General features: G+C 33.6%; 1 protein-coding gene across 1 annotated transcript; it reads left to right on the top strand.

Moving 5' to 3' along the window:
• The first annotated feature begins 4,030 nt into the window (after positions 1 to 4,030).
• Positions 4,031 to 21,985, top strand: LOC122127996 (gametocyte-specific factor 1-like). The gene is made up of 6 exons (XM_042702300.1): positions 4,031 to 4,040; positions 4,603 to 4,703; positions 7,551 to 7,677; positions 8,222 to 8,257; positions 8,628 to 8,679; positions 21,838 to 21,985. Exons 1-6 carry the CDS (start codon positions 4,031 to 4,033, stop codon positions 21,983 to 21,985), a joined length of 474 nt encoding a protein of 157 aa, XP_042558234.1.
• The last annotated feature ends 273 nt before the right edge of the window (positions 21,986 to 22,258 follow it).

Raw genomic sequence — 22,258 nt, 5'->3', positions numbered from 1 at the left:
TTACAAGAAACTGAATGTCAGTATATTCATTGAGAATTATTTGCATGTCTCCATTTTAGAGGGAAAATAATTTCTCTAACATAAAACAGTTCATGGATGTTTTCCTCAGAAAATTGTGATTGTTGAGAATCGAGTTTGGGACAATGTATCACATAGCTCCTTGTAATTATGGGTCTAGTATTACCACAAAGGAAATGGTTCATTAATTCATTTTCCCTTTTGGTAAGGTTGTGTGCACTTTTGGTCCAAATGTTTTAATTTAAATTGAAAACTTTCATAAATGCTTGAATGTCAATTACTAGAAAACAAATTCAGTGAGTTTTTACTATTTCTTCAGTAGAAATAATATCTAGTTATATACATAGTTATATCACTACAATATATATCTAGTTACATTCATAGAATTTGCCTAATGATAATGACAATTAAAAATGGTACACTATCATTAGGCAAATTCTATCAATAAAACCAAAGTCTACTGCATCTGTAAAATGTGCTTAATTCTTTCAGACCTTATGTCTAAATTTATTTCTATTACTTGCACTTAAACAAGTTTTCAATAAAAGTATCTTGTGTATTGTAGCCTACTGGAACATATGGAAGGCAGAGAAAACCCTGCTGAATTTACAGAAAGCATGCCAATGAGCATCAGGGTGTGTGCTGGCCAATGCCAGGAAGAATTTTATGTAGAAATCAAATTTACTGAATTTTAATACAATTGAAATATATTGGAGTTCATTCATGCATAAGAAGAAGTGGGATAATGTCTTAGATTTTGATTCAATTGACAGAAGCACAAGATTTCCTTAGAGTACTAAAATAATGATTCTTACATGAACACTGTCAAATCCCAAGCACACATGATAGACCCTACAAACCTTCATCATTACTTTTGAGAAGCCCTCTGATGGGAATCCTTTGTATCTACTTCAGAGAGGTTTCCTGCTTTGCTTTGGTGTTTATGATTAACTTCCTGAGATATCAAGCAGTGCCACACTTTCCTTTCTTTATCTGTACCAAGCTGTCCATGCTTTTTATTTTAATTAGAGATGTTTCCAGATCCTCCATTTAATGACAAATCATGGTCTTTTATTTTTCTCTCCCATGTTGGTTAGTTTCAATTATCTTTTTTTTTTTTTTTTTGGTCGGTCATGGGGCTTGAAGTATTTCCTTGGGCGCTGTCCTTGAGCTCCTCAGCTCAAGGCAAGCACTCTACCACTGGAACCACTGTACCACGTCTAGTTTTCTAATGCTTTATTGGAGATAAGTTTCTCACGGACTTTCCTGCCCAGGTTTGCCTTGAACCGTCATCCTCAGATCTCAGCCTCCTGAATAGCTAGGATTACAGGCATGAGCCACCAGTGTCTGTCCTTGTTTCAATTATCTTAAACCATTTTTTATATTTTTTCTACCGATAGAAATACTGAAATGTTTCAGTTCCTCAGAATCATTAAACAGCTATTCAAGGGGCTGGGAAGGTGGCTCAGTGGTAGAGCGCTTGCATTGCATGCTCGAGGCCCTGGGTTCGATTCCTCAGCACCACATAAGCAAAAAGAATAAAGCCGGAAGTGGCGCTGTGGCTCAAGTGGTAGAGCGCTAGCCTTGAGCTGAAGAGCTGAGGGACACCGCCCAGACCCAGAGTTCAGGCCTCACGACCGGACCCAAAAGAAAAAAAAAAACAGCTATTCAAAACAGACAAATTTATAGACCAAAAACATCCTGGCCTCATTATTATATCATCAAATAGTTTAATTTACGCTAGTTTGTTCCTATACATACTTATTTTAGGATAGTGCACTCTTGGGTTTTCTAAGCAATTGGAGTTGAATCACTGGGTTTTCCTGCATTATGGACTGCAATACAAATCAAGGATTAGAGTTGTAAGCCCCTGGCACCAATTGTCTACTTGTTAATGAAGATCCTTGCCAGTACGATATACAAAATGCTCAAAGTTTCCTTAGGGTATAACAAAAACTCTTTGGCATATTTTTAAATAAAATGACTTGGTGTTTATGAAAATTGATGATAAAAAATCTACATAATATGTGACCTATATGTTGTACCACCTTTTATATATCCGAAACGCTTCAATACACCTTTCCAAAACCTGGCATAATAACTTCCTATTTTATTAAAATCTAAATGAATTTATGTTTTTCTACATAAACCTGTCAATAGATTCTTGAGTTGCAAATTCTGTAATTGAAAGTTATAGTGCAGGAAATTTGCATGTAGTTTATGTTATTGGTGATTAAATAATGCAAAGGCATTCCTAAAGCCATACATTCACAAGGATTTTTGTATAGCTTTTATAGTTTATTGTATAGTATTTAGTAACATTAATATTTTTGTAAGTAAATATATGGTATATAAATGAAGAAATTCATCTGGGAACTTGTTTTTCTCTTGCTGTTTTCATTTAATATTTGTGACTATTTGCTTTGTGAAATCCAAGAAAACATCAGTGTTACTTTGAATTAATTTTAACCAAAAACGTGAACTAAAAGAAATGTGTACAAAGATCCATGTTATCTACAAGGAAGGCTAAGGAACGTTTTTGGCAGAAGGTGATTAATTTCTCTAAGAGTCTTTTTGTGAAACTATCTCCTAATAAAAATATTGATTTGTAAAAAAACTATACAAGGAAAGAATAATACATAAAGAATGACTTATTGTGGCTATATAAGCCATAGTAAGTTTACAGATGTGTGGGCAGGACAATTTATACAGAACCAGTAGTTGGTGTGTAGATAAAAATTGCGACATATCCGTTCACATTAGTGCTCTACTGAATACTCACACATTTCTATTATACTGAATTGGAGTACAACAATTCATACCAAAAAGAAATGGGACATTGTCTTCCGGGTTCAAGCCGGAAGTCAGCACTTGCGTTGTCATATGCGGAAGTATGGCTGAATTCCATCAGTTGGTAAAACGGAAGTGAAATTGAGGAACTACATCACAATAGCGTTGGCCCCATGTAGAGAAGTCATTATAGAGAAGTAGCTGTTGCTGTGGAAAACCTACTAGTGGGACATCGTCTGACCTGGGGAGGAGGACATCCTGACTGGTTTGGTGAATCCAGTTAACTGAAGGAGACAGGTAACAGTCCCTAGATTTCTTTTCCGACTTCTACGACATAGACATGTAAATCATCTTTTTGTATGTGACTGATACATTTCTCGCAGACATCCCAAATGTAGTTCTTATAGTTTTCTCCAACTAGGCAGTATTATTTCATTGGTAAAATAATGAAAATTCTTTACTTCCTTAGACTTAAGAAAACACATGTTTCCATTTTGGGGTATTTAAAATTTACTTTTATTACTGTCACTTTTATGTGAGTTAGTCATAGTGTAATGTCTTCTGGCTCTGCTTCATGGCCACTAGACACTGTACTACTAAAATTTACTACCTATTGAATGACAGCACCCATCTCAAACTTTGACTCTTACTAGTCTCAATTATTCCTTTGCTTTGTGATGCATACATTCTCTAAGAATCAGTTACCTGAATAATACTCCATACTGATCTTATAATCTGAATAGGAATCATGATATATCTATGAAAAAGGAAAATCCTCCTTCAGACAAGTGCCTATTTTCAATAGGTATTAGATGGTTGTAAAATGGAATTTGGAATTTGTTAATTCAAACACCAATAACTTAGAAAACCTTTTCCCCATTCGCGTAAAAGTTGTCATGATGCATTATCCTCTGTTTTTGTATGTTGAAGAAAAATGTATGAAAAATATGAAATTAATTTTGAGTTCAAAGGTTATACATTTCTATAGCTTATTATAAGTGACCATAATTTGTGAAGTAAACAGTTATCAATATACTTCAATACAAGTGTGTCTAGCAAAAAAAAGTATTAGAGATGAATAGGTTCTACCCAGTTGTTTTTCATATCAACGGCAAAATCACAACATTTAAGACATGTGGTTTTGGAGTATTTAGTCTTGTTTTCTCTCAGAGAATTTTTTTTTTTATCCGCAGGAATTGCTTATATATATCTGTCTGTCACAATGGAAAAAGGTAAACATGTTTAAGCATTTGTTTTGGAAAATTATTTTAAATGGTCTAGTTCATGCTATTTTTTTTTCTTGTTTGGAATCACAGAAAGTATATTGACAGGAACTGAGAGAATAGGATAGTAGGATTCGTCATGATATGAATCTGAAACTTTAGACATTTTGATAATTATAACTTTGACTTTTGATGTTCTAGATTGAAAGGTGAAAGAGAATATAAATTATGGGCACATTCTAGATTGAAATGTAAGAAAGTAATTAAATCAAGGGCGCTCAATGGATGTTTGCTTTCAGAAGATAAAACATGCTAAGAGCTCCATTTGCCTCAAATTAATATTTTTTCAACTAGAATAAATACTTTTCATAATAAAAATTAAGAACTAATTAATAGGAACTGAGAATACATCAGAAGTTAAATTCCAGAGTAATACTCTTTGTCATATTTTAAATCTATATGCCCCAAATTAGGATTCCTGAGTTAAGGTATAGTTAATAATGGAAGCAACATTGAAGACTTGTATGTTCCCCAATATATTGATTTTCCCAAAGTATTTGCTCTCTTTCAGAGGAATCTGTGGATCCTGAGAGGTTGTTGCAGTGTCCCTATGATAAAAATCACAAAATCAGATCATGCAGGTTCCCATACCATCTTGTGAAATGCAAAGAGGTAATGTTTCACTGGAACATGTTGATATTACATAATTTCTTTAGTTCATGGATAAATTGGAGTATTGTTTTTATAATAAATTGTAGGAAATATATGTGAAAATGTGAGAGAATGTAGGCATAAATACCATAGTGAGATTTTTGTATTTCTTCTGAAATCTCTGCAGCATGTAATGGAAAGTAAGACAATCCTAATCCAATTTATTTCTAGAGACATATTTCTAGATCTCTATTCAAAGCAGAACAAAGGCAAAATGTTTTGTGTTGGTAAATATCTCTAACTCTGTGCGCCATATTTCTTTTTTTCTGTCTTTTTATTGTGAAAATAACATACAGAGAACTTTACATACCTCACAAATATTAGAGGTGGTTTCGTTTTCCTCCCCATTGCCTAATGTACAAAATGTAAATTAAGTTATTCTTAAATTATTTTCTTAAAACAACCGCTGTATTTTATGGTCTAGAATTCAGTTTGAGTACTTGACTTTTCATGCCATGTTTATAAACATAAAATGGGAGATGCATTGTGTCTATTTTCTATATTGAAGTTATTTATTACAAACTTGCTCTTATTTTCATCAAAAATAACACAATATTTGAAGGTTCACTGAACTGTGGGTAGAAAATTACATTTGTAAAGAATACACATGTGATGACCCTCCATTTTGGATATTTTCAAATATGTTTTCAATCACCCTATGCATTTGTAAATTTTATATAAATAACCCATATTTTAGTAAACATAGGACAAAATTGAACACTTATGTGCATTTCTAAATTTCCATATAGAATTTATGGGTGTCTTGGCCCTATTTCCTCATTAAAGATATAATATCAACCTGAGAGTTTGATATCACTGTATCATTTTTTTAATGCCAGCCCATGCAGGAGAGTCATAAACCTTCTTATCTCCCCTATCAAATGAGAATAGAAGAAGTTCTATGAACATTGTAGAAGTCTAGCCCTTTGCAAACGGATGCACTAGTTATTTTTTTGCCTTCCTCTCCCCAAATTAGATCAATATATACACAAAGCAGTGCACTAGAATCAAATACAGTGAAAACAGGTGTTCTACCATGGGGAGGAACACACCAAAGGGAAAAAAATCAAATAGTTCATTAAAAATATGTTAAAAACAATACCAAGAGGGGAAAAAAAACCACTTGTATACCTATCTTATTTGATTTATCATCTTTTTTTAAGTAAGTTTTTATTGTGAAAATACTTTACAGAGTGGTTACAGTTACAGGAGGAATATAATGAGTATTTTTCTTATCAAACATTGTTGCCTCCTCCGTTGAGTTTCCACTGCCATCCCTTCCCCCATCTCCAGAAATAAATTTACCCCCCTCCCACCCTGCTTAAATGATAAAGTTTATTTTTGACATAGCATATTTTAAATAAATTTTTTCTGTGAAAATACTGTACATAGGGGTTACAATTAATGAGTGCATTTCTTATCCAAAATTGTTTCCTCCTCCTTTATTTTTCTGCTACTATCCTCTCCCTCCCAACTCGTCAACTACATCCTCTCAGTCCCATCTCCACCTCTGCCAAAATTGTAAAGTTTGCATTTCAAAATAACGTCCTGTACATCTGATTGTGGCAATGGGTCAAGTTATATAAACATTTTGTTATTTTTCTAACCCTACTGCAATTAAACCAACATTCAATACAGTGAACACAGGGATTATAACATGGGGGAGGGACAAAAAAAACAACAAAAAATAGCACATGGTCTCTTTTAAATAGGTTAGAAACAATACCAAGGAGGGAAATTAAAAACCTCTGTCCCTAACCTTGGGTCCATTTCACTTAACACCATCTTATCTGATTTTTGCTGCTTATCGCAGATATATACTAATTATTGCAAATTGAGGAAACTATGGGGCCTAAGTTTATTTGGGCCTGGATTACTTCACTTAATATTTTTTCCAAGTCTTTCCATTTCCTAACAAATGGCGCAATGTACTTCTTTTTGATGGAGGCATCAAACACTTTTGCTTCCTCCTTTAGTTTTCCCCTACCATGCCTTCAATCCAACCTCTCAACTATACTCTACCCCTGCCTTAACCCTCTCTTTAATTGCAGAGTTCATTTTTTATAAGCCTCTGTACATCACTTTTGAACATTTCTGCTTATCCTAAATGTACACTAGTTTTTTCCAAATAAGGGAAACAATGGACCTATGTTTCTTTGAGCCTGGCTTACTTCAATTAATGTAAATTTTCTGAGTCTTTTCATTTCCAACAAATTGAGCAATATCATTCTTTCTGATAGAGTCATAGAATTCCATTTTGCATGTATTTACCATATTTACTTAATCTACTCATCTACTGGGGGGCTTCTGGGTTGGTTCCATATAATGGTGGTATTTTTAGTATGGTCTTGTATTCATTTGGGTAAATGAGCAAAAGAGGGATTGTTTGATCATAGAGAAGCTCAATGTGGAGTCATTTGATGAAACTCCATACTGTTTGGGATACAGGTTGACCCATTGTAACAATGAAATATACAAGCCACTATGTTGAAAATGAACTTTACAACTTGAGCTGTGTGGGTGAGGGGTAGAGGAGAGGAGTTGAGGAGATGAGGAGGAAAGAGATCTTAGGGGAAAAAAAGAGGAGGGAGTAACAATGCTCCATAGGAAATGTACTCATTACATTACTCATATAGCTGTAATCCCTCTGTACAGTATCTTTACAATAAAAAATATGTATTAAAAAAAGAATGTACTAGCACAGTACCTATACCATGGTGTCAAGCCTATGGTAGATATCCTGAACAAAGTAATCTGAAAAGTGAAAATTTGAAAATGTTTCTTCATATTTGAACTTTTGTTATACAGAATCATCCTGACATTGCTGCCAAATTGGCTACTTGTCCCTTTAATGCTCGTCACCTGGTTCCACGAGATCAACTCACTGAACATATTGCAACTTGTATGGACAAAACTTCCCTTGAAGATGATGTAGGTAAGCTTGATAATTAAAATACAATCCAAATCAGTGTAGGCCCTTTACACCTGCATCCTATTGTGATGCTAGATTTCTCTTTGTTTGTAGATAACATCATATGGAATGAGAAACAATCCAAGAGTTCTGAAAGTACATGGAAATGTGTGTCCTCTGAGGAAGACTGGGATAAAGGTAAAAAGCTTGTTGAACTTCCTGCATTTTTCATTATTTACTCTCAACTTACTTTGTACTGTTGTATCATTTCTTCCCTTAGTAGTGAAATTAAAAATTCTTTGTTCAATTTTGATTGTCTTGTATGCTAATATCAATAACATATATGAAAATATGCAGTCTTAACTGATTAAAAACCATGTCAAACATTTAAATGATATGTTGTTGCACATGGGTAAGAATTCATACATTTCAATCTTTATTATCCAGCTAAAAGTTTCTTGGGAGTCTCTTAGGGACAACAACCTTGTTGTTCTTCTTTATCAATGTATAATGTTAGAGCCAATCTATTCTAGCACCTCAGTCAAGTATGTAATTCTCCCTTTCGCAGAATCCTTGGAAGATCCTAGCCCAAGTTTTGTTTGGGGCACAATCAAATCATCTGGCAACAACAGGTAAAGAAAATGGTTTTCTTCTGATGTACTATTGTCTTTTAAAATTCAAAGTAAAGAAATAGGATAAATGAATAAAAAACTAGCTCTTCTATAAAACCATATATTTTTCTCACTACAAAGGAAGTTTTGGATTGCTCTCTGAACTGGTGAACCTGTGATAGGTGGCAAAATCAAATACAGTTTCACTAGGACTGATACAAATGCAATCACCCAAATACTTCAAATCAGATTACCTTATCTGAATATTCTTCTCATTCTCTTATAATAATTTTAAATCAGGGAAGCCATAGATAGCAGTATTATGTTGGGCCAATCTTTTTATAACCATTTTCATGTTTTCAGGATTCACTCATCACATTAATTATGATAGTGTAAATGGCAGTATCTTCAATTGGTAATTGATAAAATTACAGACTTATGGGTGGGTTACTATGTCTTCCTTCTGAAATTTATTAATGAACATTATAGGAATGGCTATTTGATTTAAATTTTCTCCATAAATTAGTATAAGATATTTGAGGGATTCTTGAGATGATTTACAATTTTCACTTTACAAATATTCATATTAATAAATTGTATTTAGAGCTATTTTTTACAGCAATACATACATGGATTTCAAATTTCACATTGCTGTTTAAAGTATAAATACACATTAGATATGGTATAGATTGGAAATTCAAAATTAGAGGTGTAACTACAAAAGTTATGCTATCTGAGTGAGTATTTACGCGATTGCTTAAAGAATTTTAATTACTAGAATGAACTTGTCCTTCTAGAGTCACAAAATAGGTTATATCCTTGATTTTATGGAATTTGAACACATCAAGTCTCTCTGACATGGTAAGATGGCAAATAGAGGAAAAAGTGAACAGTAATTGGGTTTTCTTGGAATTCTTCATAAGCATTTATTTAATTTGGAATAATGTCATTTGTCTTGCTTGCCAATATGAGACCTCTTCCTTTTTGTGAGACAATATATTCTAGATGTATTGATAATGTTAAGAATTTTCATCTCTGAGCAGTCTAGAAAAAAAAAATGTCTGGGAAAGTGGCTCAGTGGTAGAGAGCTTGCCTTGCATGCATGAGGCCTGGTTTGATTCCCCAGCACCACATAAGCAAAAGGGAAAAAAGCAAGAAGTGGTGCTGTGGCTCAAGTGGTAGAGTGCTAGCCTTAGGCGGAAGAGTTGAGGGACATCGTCCAGGCCCAGAATTCAGGCCCCATGATTGGACCTCTGCCCGAAAAGCTTATTCAACATAAGACCAAGGTGAATTTATGTGAGCCTGTCCTCACAGTCAGGCCTCATATATTCTTCCTGTGAAATGGTAGTAAGAATACTAATTATTTGTATTCAAATATCTGTTGTATGTCAAACATATTACAATATTAGGTGAAGGATGCATTGGCAATTTATATAGTGAAAAAAGTGCTGAGTAGGAATAATAGTAATAGATAAATTCACCCTTGCATCTGATGACAATTTGCTAATTCATAAAGATTATAGCAGAGACTAAAAATCCTGTTTACAAACTGAACAGATCAATTAGTATTTGATCAACCCAATACATTTATTCTTGGGGTTAAGGAGTTTCTCATCCTCTGTCACGCAGAGGAAAATGAAAATGTCGTGGAAAACAATTTTTGGGGTAGCAAACCATTCTTGAGGCAGGCCAGGTGATAATGTTAATTCTAGCATCTCACATGTTTGACCCGTAAGGATATAACTATAGATTAATGAAAGATATTTTGCAGATTCATTGCTGGCAATTAATCCCCTCAAAATTGCATACTATAGAATGTATTCTACTTAAGGAAAACTATGGTTACTCGTAGACAATTAGTGTGCATAAATGTTGGGAACAGACAAGCTCAAAAATCATCAGCACACTCTGGATAACAGAGAAAAACAGCCTGGTACAGGTTGCTTAGGGACCTGTAGTAGGCTGAGATCTGAGGATCAGATCTCAGGAATATTTGTCACACTCTCATCACCAATTTACCACCTCAAAACTGGAAGTGTCTCTGTAGCTCAAGTGGTAGAACAGTAGAGCTCTAAGGAGCTCAGGGACCTTGCCCAAGCCTAAAGTTCAAGCCCAATGACTAGCAAGAACATTAACCAAAGATAGGAATGTAATGCCATATTCATCAACAATGCCCCATACTCACTGGTATTTCCAAAAACTCTGAATTTTTTCCTTTGGAGCAAGTTAGATTTTATTCATTCCCTATGTATAATATCATTTATTTACCCTCTGAATTTCAGAGAGTAATGTTTGATGAGACAGTGGTATTTACTTACTTCATTGGTTCGTAGAACACTTAAAATGTTCTACTGGGATTACTAATTCTGTTCCTTTATGCTAATATGTCTTGCTTATGGAATCATAATTTTTCTAGCATCTAAAATGTAGATAATACTAAAGAACCTGTAAATTCTAGAATCTGTGAGTGTAGAACACCATGCTACTTGTTGATGTATCTCTTCAAGATTTATCCAACTCTAGCTTTGTTATTATATATATGTGTGTGTGTAGGTGTTTGTGTGTGTGTGTGTGTGTGTGTGTGCTGTGTTTGTGATCAGATATGTCTGTTACCTGTCCATTTATGGGTGGAAATTGTGTGATGTGTGTGTACAAACTGAAATGGTGTACATTTTTTCCTACTCTCTTTCAATACCCATAAGTAGATGCTGCACACATTATTTTGTTTTCTTGGAATTGAAAAGTGAGGGTATTTTTTCTGCCTTCAGTTTTTGATTTTACTTAATTACAAGTTATCATGGATTTTTTCATGGGTCTTTTTTGTCAATGAGTATTGAATCTTTGCTTGGTCCATTGATATTCAAGCTTCTTACCCTGTGCTTGATCCAAGTGATATTTTCCAACTGTTAGTATGTCTCTGGCATATAATTCTCATAACCATACATATTTGAGAAAGCAGTGTTAATGTCGGAATGTTACCCTAAGTTAATGGAAATTTTCTATGTTCATTTCAAAGTCCATTTTTCTGAGAGTCCAATATTACTGAGAGGTGACATGCATATGTGTCTTAAAGGTTAACTATTTTTCTGAACTGCTGAATATATTTAGCTGATATAACATCACAATGTACTTATGACTTCACAATAGAAATTGTTTTGTACACAAATAAAAATGGAAAAGTCGTTTATATGTTTGAACCATGGAATATTTCTTGTAATTGTACTGAAGGTATTTGCATGGGATCCCTTCATATTTTACTTGCGTCCAAAAAGCATGTATCCATTGGTAGGATATATCTCATAAAACAATCACTCCTTGTGATTTCTTTTTATGCATCCATTCAAAAATATTGAAATGGAGTGTTGGCTTAAGTTCATTGCAATAACATTATATAGTAAAACCACTCTGGATTTTCTTTTCTGTACAACCACGTGAAGTATTTCTTCCTATTTTCCTGGATGCATGATACATCCATGAATATATTGCAAAGGAACTAGTCAGAAACTGTGTCAAGGCCTGGCTGAGCCTGAATGGGTGATATTAGAGTAAATTTTGAAGAATTGTAAAATAATCGCTGAATTAATAGATTGAGTAGGTTCACACTTCAAATGTTCAATGAAGTTTGAATGTGTTGAGGCAGAGAGTGTCCAAGTGTCATTATTTGTTAGGTTTGTATACAATGATCAAATATAAATGGGAAGAGAAGTGGAAGTAAGCATGAAATTTTTTGGAAATAACTGATGATATGCTCTCATTAGTTTTTGAATATCTGTCAAACTGCTAGTTTAGTTCTTGTTCATATGCAGAATACAGAAATAAATATTCTAGTGTTTTCCATAGAAAGTAAAATAATATTTTTTCTATTTCTTTGCAGGAATCATTCTATGAACAAGCCATGAGATCAAATTATTTCTCATTGTTTCATCTACATCTTACATTCATTAATATATTGTTGATGCTCACTCAACCAAGTGAATTCGTTTTAATTTCTACTACCTTTTCAAACCCTATTCACATTTACCTTGAATTCAGAAGCAAAGCCGGGTGTTTATGTCCTCATTGGAAATCACCATGTCACTATCCACATAGACGTGGCAAGGTTGGAATATAGAAACTTCAATATTCAATTCAATAATGTACATTTGTTTCCCAATAGAGAACAAATCATACTTCATTATTTATTCTCCTTCAGTTTGCCTGTGAATATCATCTTCCATTTCATATATTGATATAATTGCAGAGCCCAATAAATACATAACAAAACTGTAATGATATTAGACCTCTTATACAAATCTTACACCAATTATATATTCCCATATAGAAAAGCCATTAAAATTTCACAGGGATTTTTCAACCAAATTCTGAAGTATATTTCTTACTATACAAGCTTCTCATGCATCTCAATGATTTCCATGTACAATCTCATCTAAACAAGATTCTAGGAGTTCTTTCCCAAACATGTGGCAGAAAAAACCAGGATAATGTATGTATACACAAAATAACATGAAAATCTTATTCTGTTGAGGGGGCAAATTGCAATTTGTGAGGATAGCATGATTGTGTGCTAAAAATGCTATATTTTTAGGGCAAGAGGATTCTAAAATGTTCCAAGAAAGAGTGGACTGTTATCTGTAGAGTATCAAAAGCACTTTTTTGGAACCATCTTCAATGACTATCTTCATATTCAATTTGTGTGTAATTTGCCCCACATATATATGCCCCCACATATTTATAGTTGATTTGGCACTGTAGCCCAAAACATTCCTGATGCAAAAGGGAATAATTTTTGAAGCATATTTTAGGAAGATCCACTTTGTGAAAATGGTTGGTAGGACTCCTATGCTATGAATAGAGTTGAATCTTTTGCATACAGATGAGGAATTTAAAGAGGTGAAAATGTGGCTCATATTTATTATTGGTGTTGAAATGGGAGACTTTTTGATTATGGGCTTTTTTCTGCACCTAGTGTATATTTGCAAATATTTCTTAGTTTTCTTTCAGAAATTGTGAGCAGGAATGAATTCATCATTAATTTGTGAAGGATAGCTTGGAACTTTTAGACTCAGGGAAACCTGAGCCTTTTCCAGTAGGGATATGAAGAGAACAGATTTATCAACACATGTCTGTGTATAGACTGAAAACCAATCTACATACAAATCCGTGTGTAAACTTATGAAAATTAAAATAAATGTATGTATCAATACTCTTCTTTTTCATTAAACTAACGGTCAGTGTTATGTACAGAGTTATTATAAGTATGTATGTGACACAGTGAATAGTTTTCTTGTTACATGTTACCTTATCCCCCATTTTTCTTACACTTTATTCTGCTTCAAAACTCCTGCTGCCCCTGTTGTAAATGCCATTTCCAACATATTGTCTTGTGAGGAATTTTATGGCACTGGTTCACCCATTGTCCTCTATCTCAAATGTTTTTGATTCCTGTTCTTTGCCCGATTCAGATTAAAGTTTACAGTCCACAGGCTATGAAATCAAATATAGTGACAAGAATGGAGAAACACTATGAAAAATAAAGGAAAAATAGCAAGGAAAAAGGAAGTGTTTTTCATAGTTTTTTTTTTTTTTTTAAAGTAAGTCACCAACCATTATAAACCTCATGTTTCTTGAAGTTGATTTTCCTTACCCTAATCTTTTGTTCATATATACATAGCAATTAAGCTCTTGCAATCCTCTCTGGCTGAAACTGGACATATACCAATTAAGGCAAAAAAATAAAAAAGAACATAGGGTGCCTATATTTTAAATGCCACTTCTAAAGAAAACATTATGACTCTTCATTAGGTAAGATTAAATAGAAGCATGGTAAACGCAGTAAAATGGAAAAGCAATATTCAATAAATAGTGTTGTAATACTCGTTAACTTCCTATAGATGCTTAAAGTTAGATTATACATCACTGTGTCAAACCAATTTCCTAATGAATCAGACCGTGATGTTAAACAAAATACTGAGAATGGAAGAAATAGAGAAATACTAGGTCTCATAGAACATTTTGAAACTTTCTCATTAGAGTTGCACAAATACATCAAGTCAAAGAAACGTTGGACCAACTATATTGCTTGAACCTGCACAGGTTCTTTATAGCAAAGGACATAAGTAATAGTTAAATACACAGCCAAAGACTGGGAGAAGTTCTTCACTAGCCTAGAAAGACAAAAGAGTCTTAGAGCTGAAATATAATCAAAATTCAACAAGTCAAATACCCCCCTAAAAGAAAAACCTGAACAATAACCGCACTCAATGAAAAGAAGTCTAAATATTTAAAGAGAGACTTCACTGAGGGCAAATTGAGAATAGCCAAAGGACATATGAAGAAATGCTCAATGTCTCTGACAATGAAATGAAGCCGAATAAAGTCAATACTTACATTCCACCGCATTCCTTTAGAATGACAAATTTATGTACATTCCATAGGGAAAACCAGGAACCACTCCAGATGCCTGAGAGTAGATTAATGGATCAGAAAATGTGCGGTTTAAACACAATGGAATTCTATTTGCCATTAGAAATAATGACATAGAGCCATTGGTAACGAGATTGAAAAAGTTAAATATATAACATGAATTAAAGGGGGCCAGACCCATATAAACATAGGCTTCATGGTTTCCTTTATTTCTAAAAACTGGTATTTGTCCATTTTAGTCCTAGAAGAGGATCACAATAGCTTAATAGTAATGTACATATGACCATAGAATATTAGGCTAAACAAAATAAGCTCTGAAATAAAAAATCATTTGGTTTTCTTGATTTTTAAAAATATACTGTGTGAAGGTATTTCTCTTTACTTGCCTTCTTTTATTTTCCTATGTTTTGTACAATGTTTTCACTGTATTTGATTTTGGTACACACTGTATTCCATGTAAGTTTATGAGAATTAGGTACGGGAAGGGCAACAACAAAATCTGAGACAAAGGATAATGGGCAAACCATACAAGAACAATCACAACAAAACTACATGTTAGTAATAAACATTACACCTGGTGGGAGAGGATAGAGATTTTAGGTGAAAAAAAAAAAAACAAGGAAAGTGAACAATGGGTAAAAACATATGACGAGAAAAGTAGTCATTCATTGCTTACGTATGTAATTCAAATTCCTCTGTACATCACCTTGACAATATTGCTTTAGAAAGAATAGTATTGATACATACACTCTTCCCAATTCTCATAGGTTTACATGTAGATTCTTAAGTCACTGGGTTTGTATTACATATACATACACATGAAAATTGTTCTGATTTCTTGAGGTTCCTAAGAATGCACAGGTATCCCTGGGTCACCAGGTTTCAAGCCAATATTGACAAATTAATGTTGAAATAATTTTTGGTCAAATATTTATATAGGAATCTAAATAGTCATTTGAAATTGCAAACCAGGAGATCCTGATGCTCAAATATGCTCCAAAGCAGAAACCTCACATTTTCACACCTATCATATATGTAAGCAAGACTGTCCCAAGTAAAACTTCATCTGTAGTCAACTACTTCAATTCTTTTGATTACATAGAAATCTAACCAGTAATAAATATTTTTTGGCAAGGGAGAGTTTCCTAAAATATACTTGAAAATTTATTCCTTTTGGCCATAAGAACGTTGTGGATCAAGAATGCCAAATGAACTAAAATATGGTTTGTGTGGGGTCCATAAATATGACAGGCAATTTATACACAAGTCGAAAACAAATATTCATTAGATTTGGCTTCATAAACTGATCTTGAATTACAATCCAAACTTACAGATTAATCTTTCCAGAATATTTTAGTAATGTAGCTAAAAATTTCTCAAACGATGCACAAATTCTTCTCTGATAAATCACAAATTCTCTGTACAAAATATGGTATCTTCAAAGAGTGCACATTGTCCCCCAAAACTAATAAATGTCGATTGTTTATACTCTTGCAAAAATCTATTTTTCCCTTTCACAGACAATGGGAAGAAGTCACATTTCTTCTGCAGAATAGATGACACATGAAAAATATTGACATGATTTAGAATCTTGTGTCTTGAGAAATATGTTGCAAAATTAGGTGATTTAAAAAATCTGTAAAATTTTCCTACCCATTCTTCTTTTTGGAACACATAAATTAATGGGAAATTTGTATTAGTAACCACATATTATTTTACTTATATTATAATTATATAATATATTATAATAATAATATATATTATAAATATAATATTATCATATTATATATATTTATATTTTTTTCTTCTATTTTTAATCATATTCTACATTATTAATTAGTGAAATGGAACATATTATTCCCAGACAAAGGTACCTATTTTGAGAGGTCAACCTACATTTAGAACTTAGGAAACAGTCCTTTCGTCGGATTTCTTTCTTCACCCAATATCCTAGGCATTCTAAATAATGGACACTTGGCTAAATCCAAGGTGTCCCTGAAAGACTCGCTTTGGGCTTGTATGCACTTCAATCCCACATTTTGTTTGATTGAATATTGTTCAATTATGCACAATTATTCATTGTGTAAAATAATCAAGATTCTTGAGTCCCCCTAAGATCATAAAAAGCTGATTCTTTTTATATCTCCCTTGACAATTCCCTGTAACTCATGTCTCTGTCATTGCAAGACAAAATAATCCTATAAGTTTTGCATTGATTCCAAATTCAATGTTCGTCTCTCAATATTCCCAAAAATTACTTTGTACATTTGTAAATATCTACTGTCAGTAAGACACTCATGGAAGACTCTTGATAGTATATAACACATTATTAAGAACCAATGTATATGTAGGAAAAGGCCATTTATATCCCACATTCTCCCTCACATGGAAACAACTTTGTAATGAGATTGAGATGATTTTAATGGAAAATTTTGAATTGATAGATTTGGAACTTGGCAAAGCTCTCTATACATTTCCTGCAAAAATGTCATATCAACATATGGCAGGGAGCAATATGAAACACTTCTGTCAAACATTGTGCTTTTTAGTCCTTCAATATTACACAGAAATATTGCAAATTCTTCTCTTCTGGCTTTATTTTTTTTGTCTGTCTTGGAGTTTGTATTGTAAGCGTGGGCTTTGTCTCTGCATACTTTAGCTCAAGGCTTGAGCTTTGCCCCTTGAGAAAGTTCGCCACTTTCAATTTTCTGATGGTAATTTGGAGTAAAATATCTCATGGACTTTCCTGCCTGTGCTGACTTTGAAACTTATCCTCAGATCTCACCATCCTGAGTATTTTGGATTATAGGTTTTAGCCAATGTAGCTCAGCTGTTCTTACTCTTATCTAATAAAATACCAAAGTAGCAACTTAAAAATTATCCACAGGTATTTAAACAACATCGGCGAAATTTCACAGCATCTCTGAAGAGAAAATTTGCAATGAAGTGTTCCAATTCACTTTATTTTGCTTCCTCTAGAGGAAACCCAGATATTAATGGAGAAGGAACAGAAAATTATCAGACATGTAGATCTAAAATCACTAACCACATTTACAAAACGCTGAAGATATTGTAGGAATAATAATCTTTCATTTGCACAGAATTCATTTAAGTGAGATTACATTAACAGCAAGTGGTTTTTTGTATTTTTAATCATTGTATTGTGATCAAAGATATACCTCGAAAAGCGTGCTAATATTTACCTATTTGTTAGAAGATTCGACACAGTTTCTACAATCTATTTACTATCTAAAAGTGAAATATATTTCTTATCTAATATTCCCTTTCTGAAGACAATTACTTTGTAAAAAATTAATTTTATTCAATGCTGGACAAAACTCGTTAATTCACAACATTCACTGTTCCCCACCTTCCCCATATTTATCCTTCTAATCCGCAGTTAAGAATGAATTAAAGGCCTCCATCAGAAGGAATGTTATCACCCCATTTGTTAGGAAATGGAAAGTCTTGGAAAAAATTATATTGTGAAATAAGCCAGCGCAAAGAAACATGGGTCTCATGATTTCCCTCATTTACAGTAAATAGTATAAATCGAGGAGAAGCAGAAAGGTCCAAAAGTTATGTATATATGACTATACAAGAAGAGGATAAATGAAATGAATAGATAGGGACACAAGTTGTTCCTACTTTCTTGCTATTATTTTTAATGATTCTAAATTGTTCTATGAGATTTATTTATTTTTCTTGTATGTTCTTCCCCAAATTATAACCCATATTTTCACTCTATTTGATGACAGTGTCCTGTGACTTTTTTATACATTTTTCTAATTTGTGGAGGGAAGGGAAATAACAAATGCTGAAATAGGATACTGGTTGACGAGTTGTAACAATAATATGTATGAGACATGATATTGAAAACCACCTTTACAATTTGGGAATGTGGAGTAATTGAGGAGGTGGGGTGACAAGGGATTGTAGGGGAAAATCAAAGGAGAAGGTGATAATGCTCGATAGGAAATGTATTCATTACCTTACTCATGTATTTTAACCCCTCTGTACACTATTATTACTATCTTTTGAAGGAACTGAAGTAGTTGCTGCTGCCTCATAGTCCAAGTAGAAGAACATGGTAAGTATTGGATAAATGATATGTTAGTGATTAAACCTTCTTCACATGAGTACGTCTTCAGTAGGTGAACAAGTAATTGGGGTGTCATAATGAAGAAAAGTCTTCTATTGCCCTGTATGCACACAATTTTAGGTCTACTTTATAATATATGAATTTTTGATTTCCTGTTCTTATGAAAACTGCCACAAGAAAAGAATGAAACCTGCACTGGCAATTAGTGTACCACTCAAACCAGACAGAAGGTCAGACCCAAGCAAATAGATATAAACAGTATGATATTTTTTATGTGTTAGAAAGGATAGGAAAGCCACCAAGTGTTCAATTCTACTGAACAACAGCAGAGTTCTCAGAAAGCTTAAAAGGGAAAAAAACAGAGCATGCTGTGCAACCTTTGCTTTTATCATTTTTACCTGCGGGGAAGCATTGACTTGCCATAAGGTGGGATGATGTTCAATAAACTGATTTATCATGACAAAGAAATTATGGTTCTATCAATGATAGAATAACTGCAGCCTCATCTTGAAGGCACATGGTAAGCACGTGACCTCTGCTGTTGAGACAGCTACTTGATGTTAGTCCTTATCTATCGAGAGGGTAAGGTTTCCTGCTCTGCTTGGTGGTTTACTTTGACAAACATCAGAAAGGTGTGGTTTATCTTCACTCTCCTTGCATGTACAATCTTATATTTTTAACGACCCTGTCATAAATAAAAACCATACTTTGTTCTTAGTTTCTGTAACGTCAGCGGTTTGGCTTCTCACAGGTTCAGTGTCTTATTCCATTTCCTGTATTTTTCTGTAAGTCCAAGCAACTAAGTACCAAATTAAAATGTTTTCTCCCTGTGGAAGTACATTTGAAATCTCTGAAAGTGAGTCTAAATATTTCCTCACTTTCCTCACAGTTATACATTAAATCTTTCATAAGAACTTGGTAAGTCAGACTTCTTGCTGTTAATCAAGTTACAAGACTGTGCTACAGTTTGGGTAAATGACATGACACTGGTAAAGGGACCTGCTTAAGTCTACTGATGCACAGTGTGTGATTCATAATTTTGTTGAGTAATTTTCAATTATTTAATGCTGTAATCCATAATCTAGAAACAAATTTCATCAAAATATAAAATGTTCAATTTCTGTATGAGAAAATTGGTTGCATAGAATCATGTTGACATTTCTGCAAATATGCCTGTGTGTCCTCTCAATGTTCACCATTGAGTTCCATGGAATCAAACCAATAAGTATATACTATGCTCAATGGAAGAAAAGTTTGAAAGGAAAGTATATTTGTTTCATTTCTAGCACAAGTCCTACAATAACGTAGCCCCTTTAGACCATTGCAATGCTTGATGATTATTTCCCTGTTTGTGTAATCAACTCTTGGTAACATGGCAATATCCATTCTCTTAGGATGATTGAGTTTAGTATAAAGAGCTCCTTTAGTTTTCCATATTTTTAACTGAGAAAAACTATAGAGAGGGGTTACTATTACATGAGAAAGGTAATGAGTACATTTCTTATCAAGCATTGTTTCTTTCTCCTTTGTTTCACATTATCATCCTTTCTTATATCCCCTCCTTCACTTCCCCACCCAAAACAACCACCCCACACCCCGGAGGCCAAAGTTGTAATGTTTGTTTTCTGATATAACATCTTGTAGGACAATCTCATTTTTGCAATGTGCCCACCTGTATCACTATCTAAACAATTTGTTTCATGCATAAATCTCCCTTTAAATAATGATGACACCTTTATCTGTCATGGTCACTCATTGAATATTTTGCTCAATAATTTCATCCTTACTAGTGCAAATCTTTAAATCCTATCATCCTATTACTTGAAGTCTGGCAATTCTAACCAAAGTGAACAAAACATGTCTTAAAGAGGCATTTTTAAATTTTCTTCTTGAAGCTTTACAACTATTTCTAATTATTTTTGAGTCACTGTTTCATGGTACTAGTTTAGTTTCTTCAATACACCTGTTTATATCTTGCTCAGCAAAGTGCCTGAACTCAGACATCATCTAGCACCTAAAATGAGTATCTGTATCATACATAACAATTATGTTTGGATATACCTTAGCCCCAAAATTTAGGAACACAATGAAATACTTTCACAACTGGCAACTGAAATGCAATTTTCATCTGGATCTCATGTTCCTGGGTAAGAAGAAAATAAACAAACTATATAAAATGGCTAAAAAGTGTACTGTTCTCAATAAACTTCTTTCTTCCTAACAATCAATACTTTTTGGATTGAACACTGATTCTCTAATTAAAGAAAAACAATGTATATGAGGTGATGATCACTATCGCCATTTTAAACATTTTAAACTCTTTTAAACGTTTTAAACATTTAAAACTCTTTACACTTTTTAAATTTACTCATCAACTCAATAGGAATATCCAAGTAAACATGGAAATATTTTTCTGGATTTCTCTGATCTATTCTTTTATCTTATTAGAATCAATGAAATATTGTTCATATATTTTTGAAAAAAAATTACTCTATTTTAAATAAATGTCTATGCTTTGCTATATAAAAGATAAAAGAATTGTATGGAATGAAAAATATTCACATGAACATGATCACCTTACCGAAGTATACTATTGTGAATTTTGTAACGTGAGGAAAATATTCTAAGTGGAACTCTTATCATAGAAACAATTGAAGGAACCCCCTGGTGAGTTGTTTAGGGAGACAATGTCTGAGGATTACTCTTCATTTTCTTATTGGGAAATTATCAACTTTTCATGGATTAATAAGTTGAACAGAGCACATAATTATTTGAGTATCTTTGTCATTGTCATTTTCTAATTTCATGTACCTTTAGATCTACCCATGAATATTCAGGTTATTTATTTCCAAACTAGAAAAATACATTTGACATTATTTTATTTTAAAAAACTAAACATATAAATAGAACTTAATTGAATTCTTTTGTCAAAATGCCTCGATTTGAACATTTAACCCATGATTTTAACCTGATTTTCATTGACTCCTGACATACGTGGTCCTCCTGCTGTGCATGGGTTACCCATGCTATTGGTGTGATTTCTTTCAGTGGTGCACCTGTTGGTACACGTCAGCCTTCTGGTGTGTGTGCACATCCAGGAGCACCTGCCAATCGTCTGTGCGTACCCATCCAAGTGCATGAAAGACTGCTGGTGCATGTGAAACTGCTGGTGCACATGGGCCTTCGGTGCATGTAATCCTTGTATTTAGCATGTGCCTCCTGTTACACACGTGCTTCCTGGTGCTCCTGGGACTTCTGGAGTCCTTCAAGCCTGAGTCCCCATGCGTCTGTTTGTGCACATGGGATTCCTGCTGCACACTGGCTTGCTTACATGCACGAGCAAGCTTACTGAAGAGTCTGATGATACACATGGGCATGCACCTTAAATTTTATGTGTTTTGTGGGTGTATGGGATGTGTGCATGGGCCTCAGGGCACTCCAATTGATTTTTACGCAGCAGCTTGGGGCA

Source organism: Dipodomys spectabilis, unplaced genomic scaffold (genome assembly GCF_019054845.1).
Source record: "Dipodomys spectabilis isolate Male_0828 unplaced genomic scaffold, ASM1905484v1 ptg000319l, whole genome shotgun sequence".
Taxonomy (NCBI): Eukaryota; Metazoa; Chordata; class Mammalia; order Rodentia; family Heteromyidae; genus Dipodomys; species Dipodomys spectabilis.
Note: the sequence above shows the minus strand (reverse complement) of the source record. Positions and strands in the feature narration are given on the sequence as shown.

Bases quoted from the DNA above. Each gene is read 5' to 3' on its own strand.
- LOC122127996 (XM_042702300.1), top strand. The intron at 8,258-8,627 runs GCACAATCAAAT...TCATGTTTTCAG, and splicing joins TAGCCCAAGTTTTGTTTGGG to GATTCACTCATCACATTAAT. The intron at 8,680-21,837 runs GTAATTGATAAA...GATTTCTTTCAG, and splicing joins AATGGCAGTATCTTCAATTG to TGGTGCACCTGTTGGTACAC.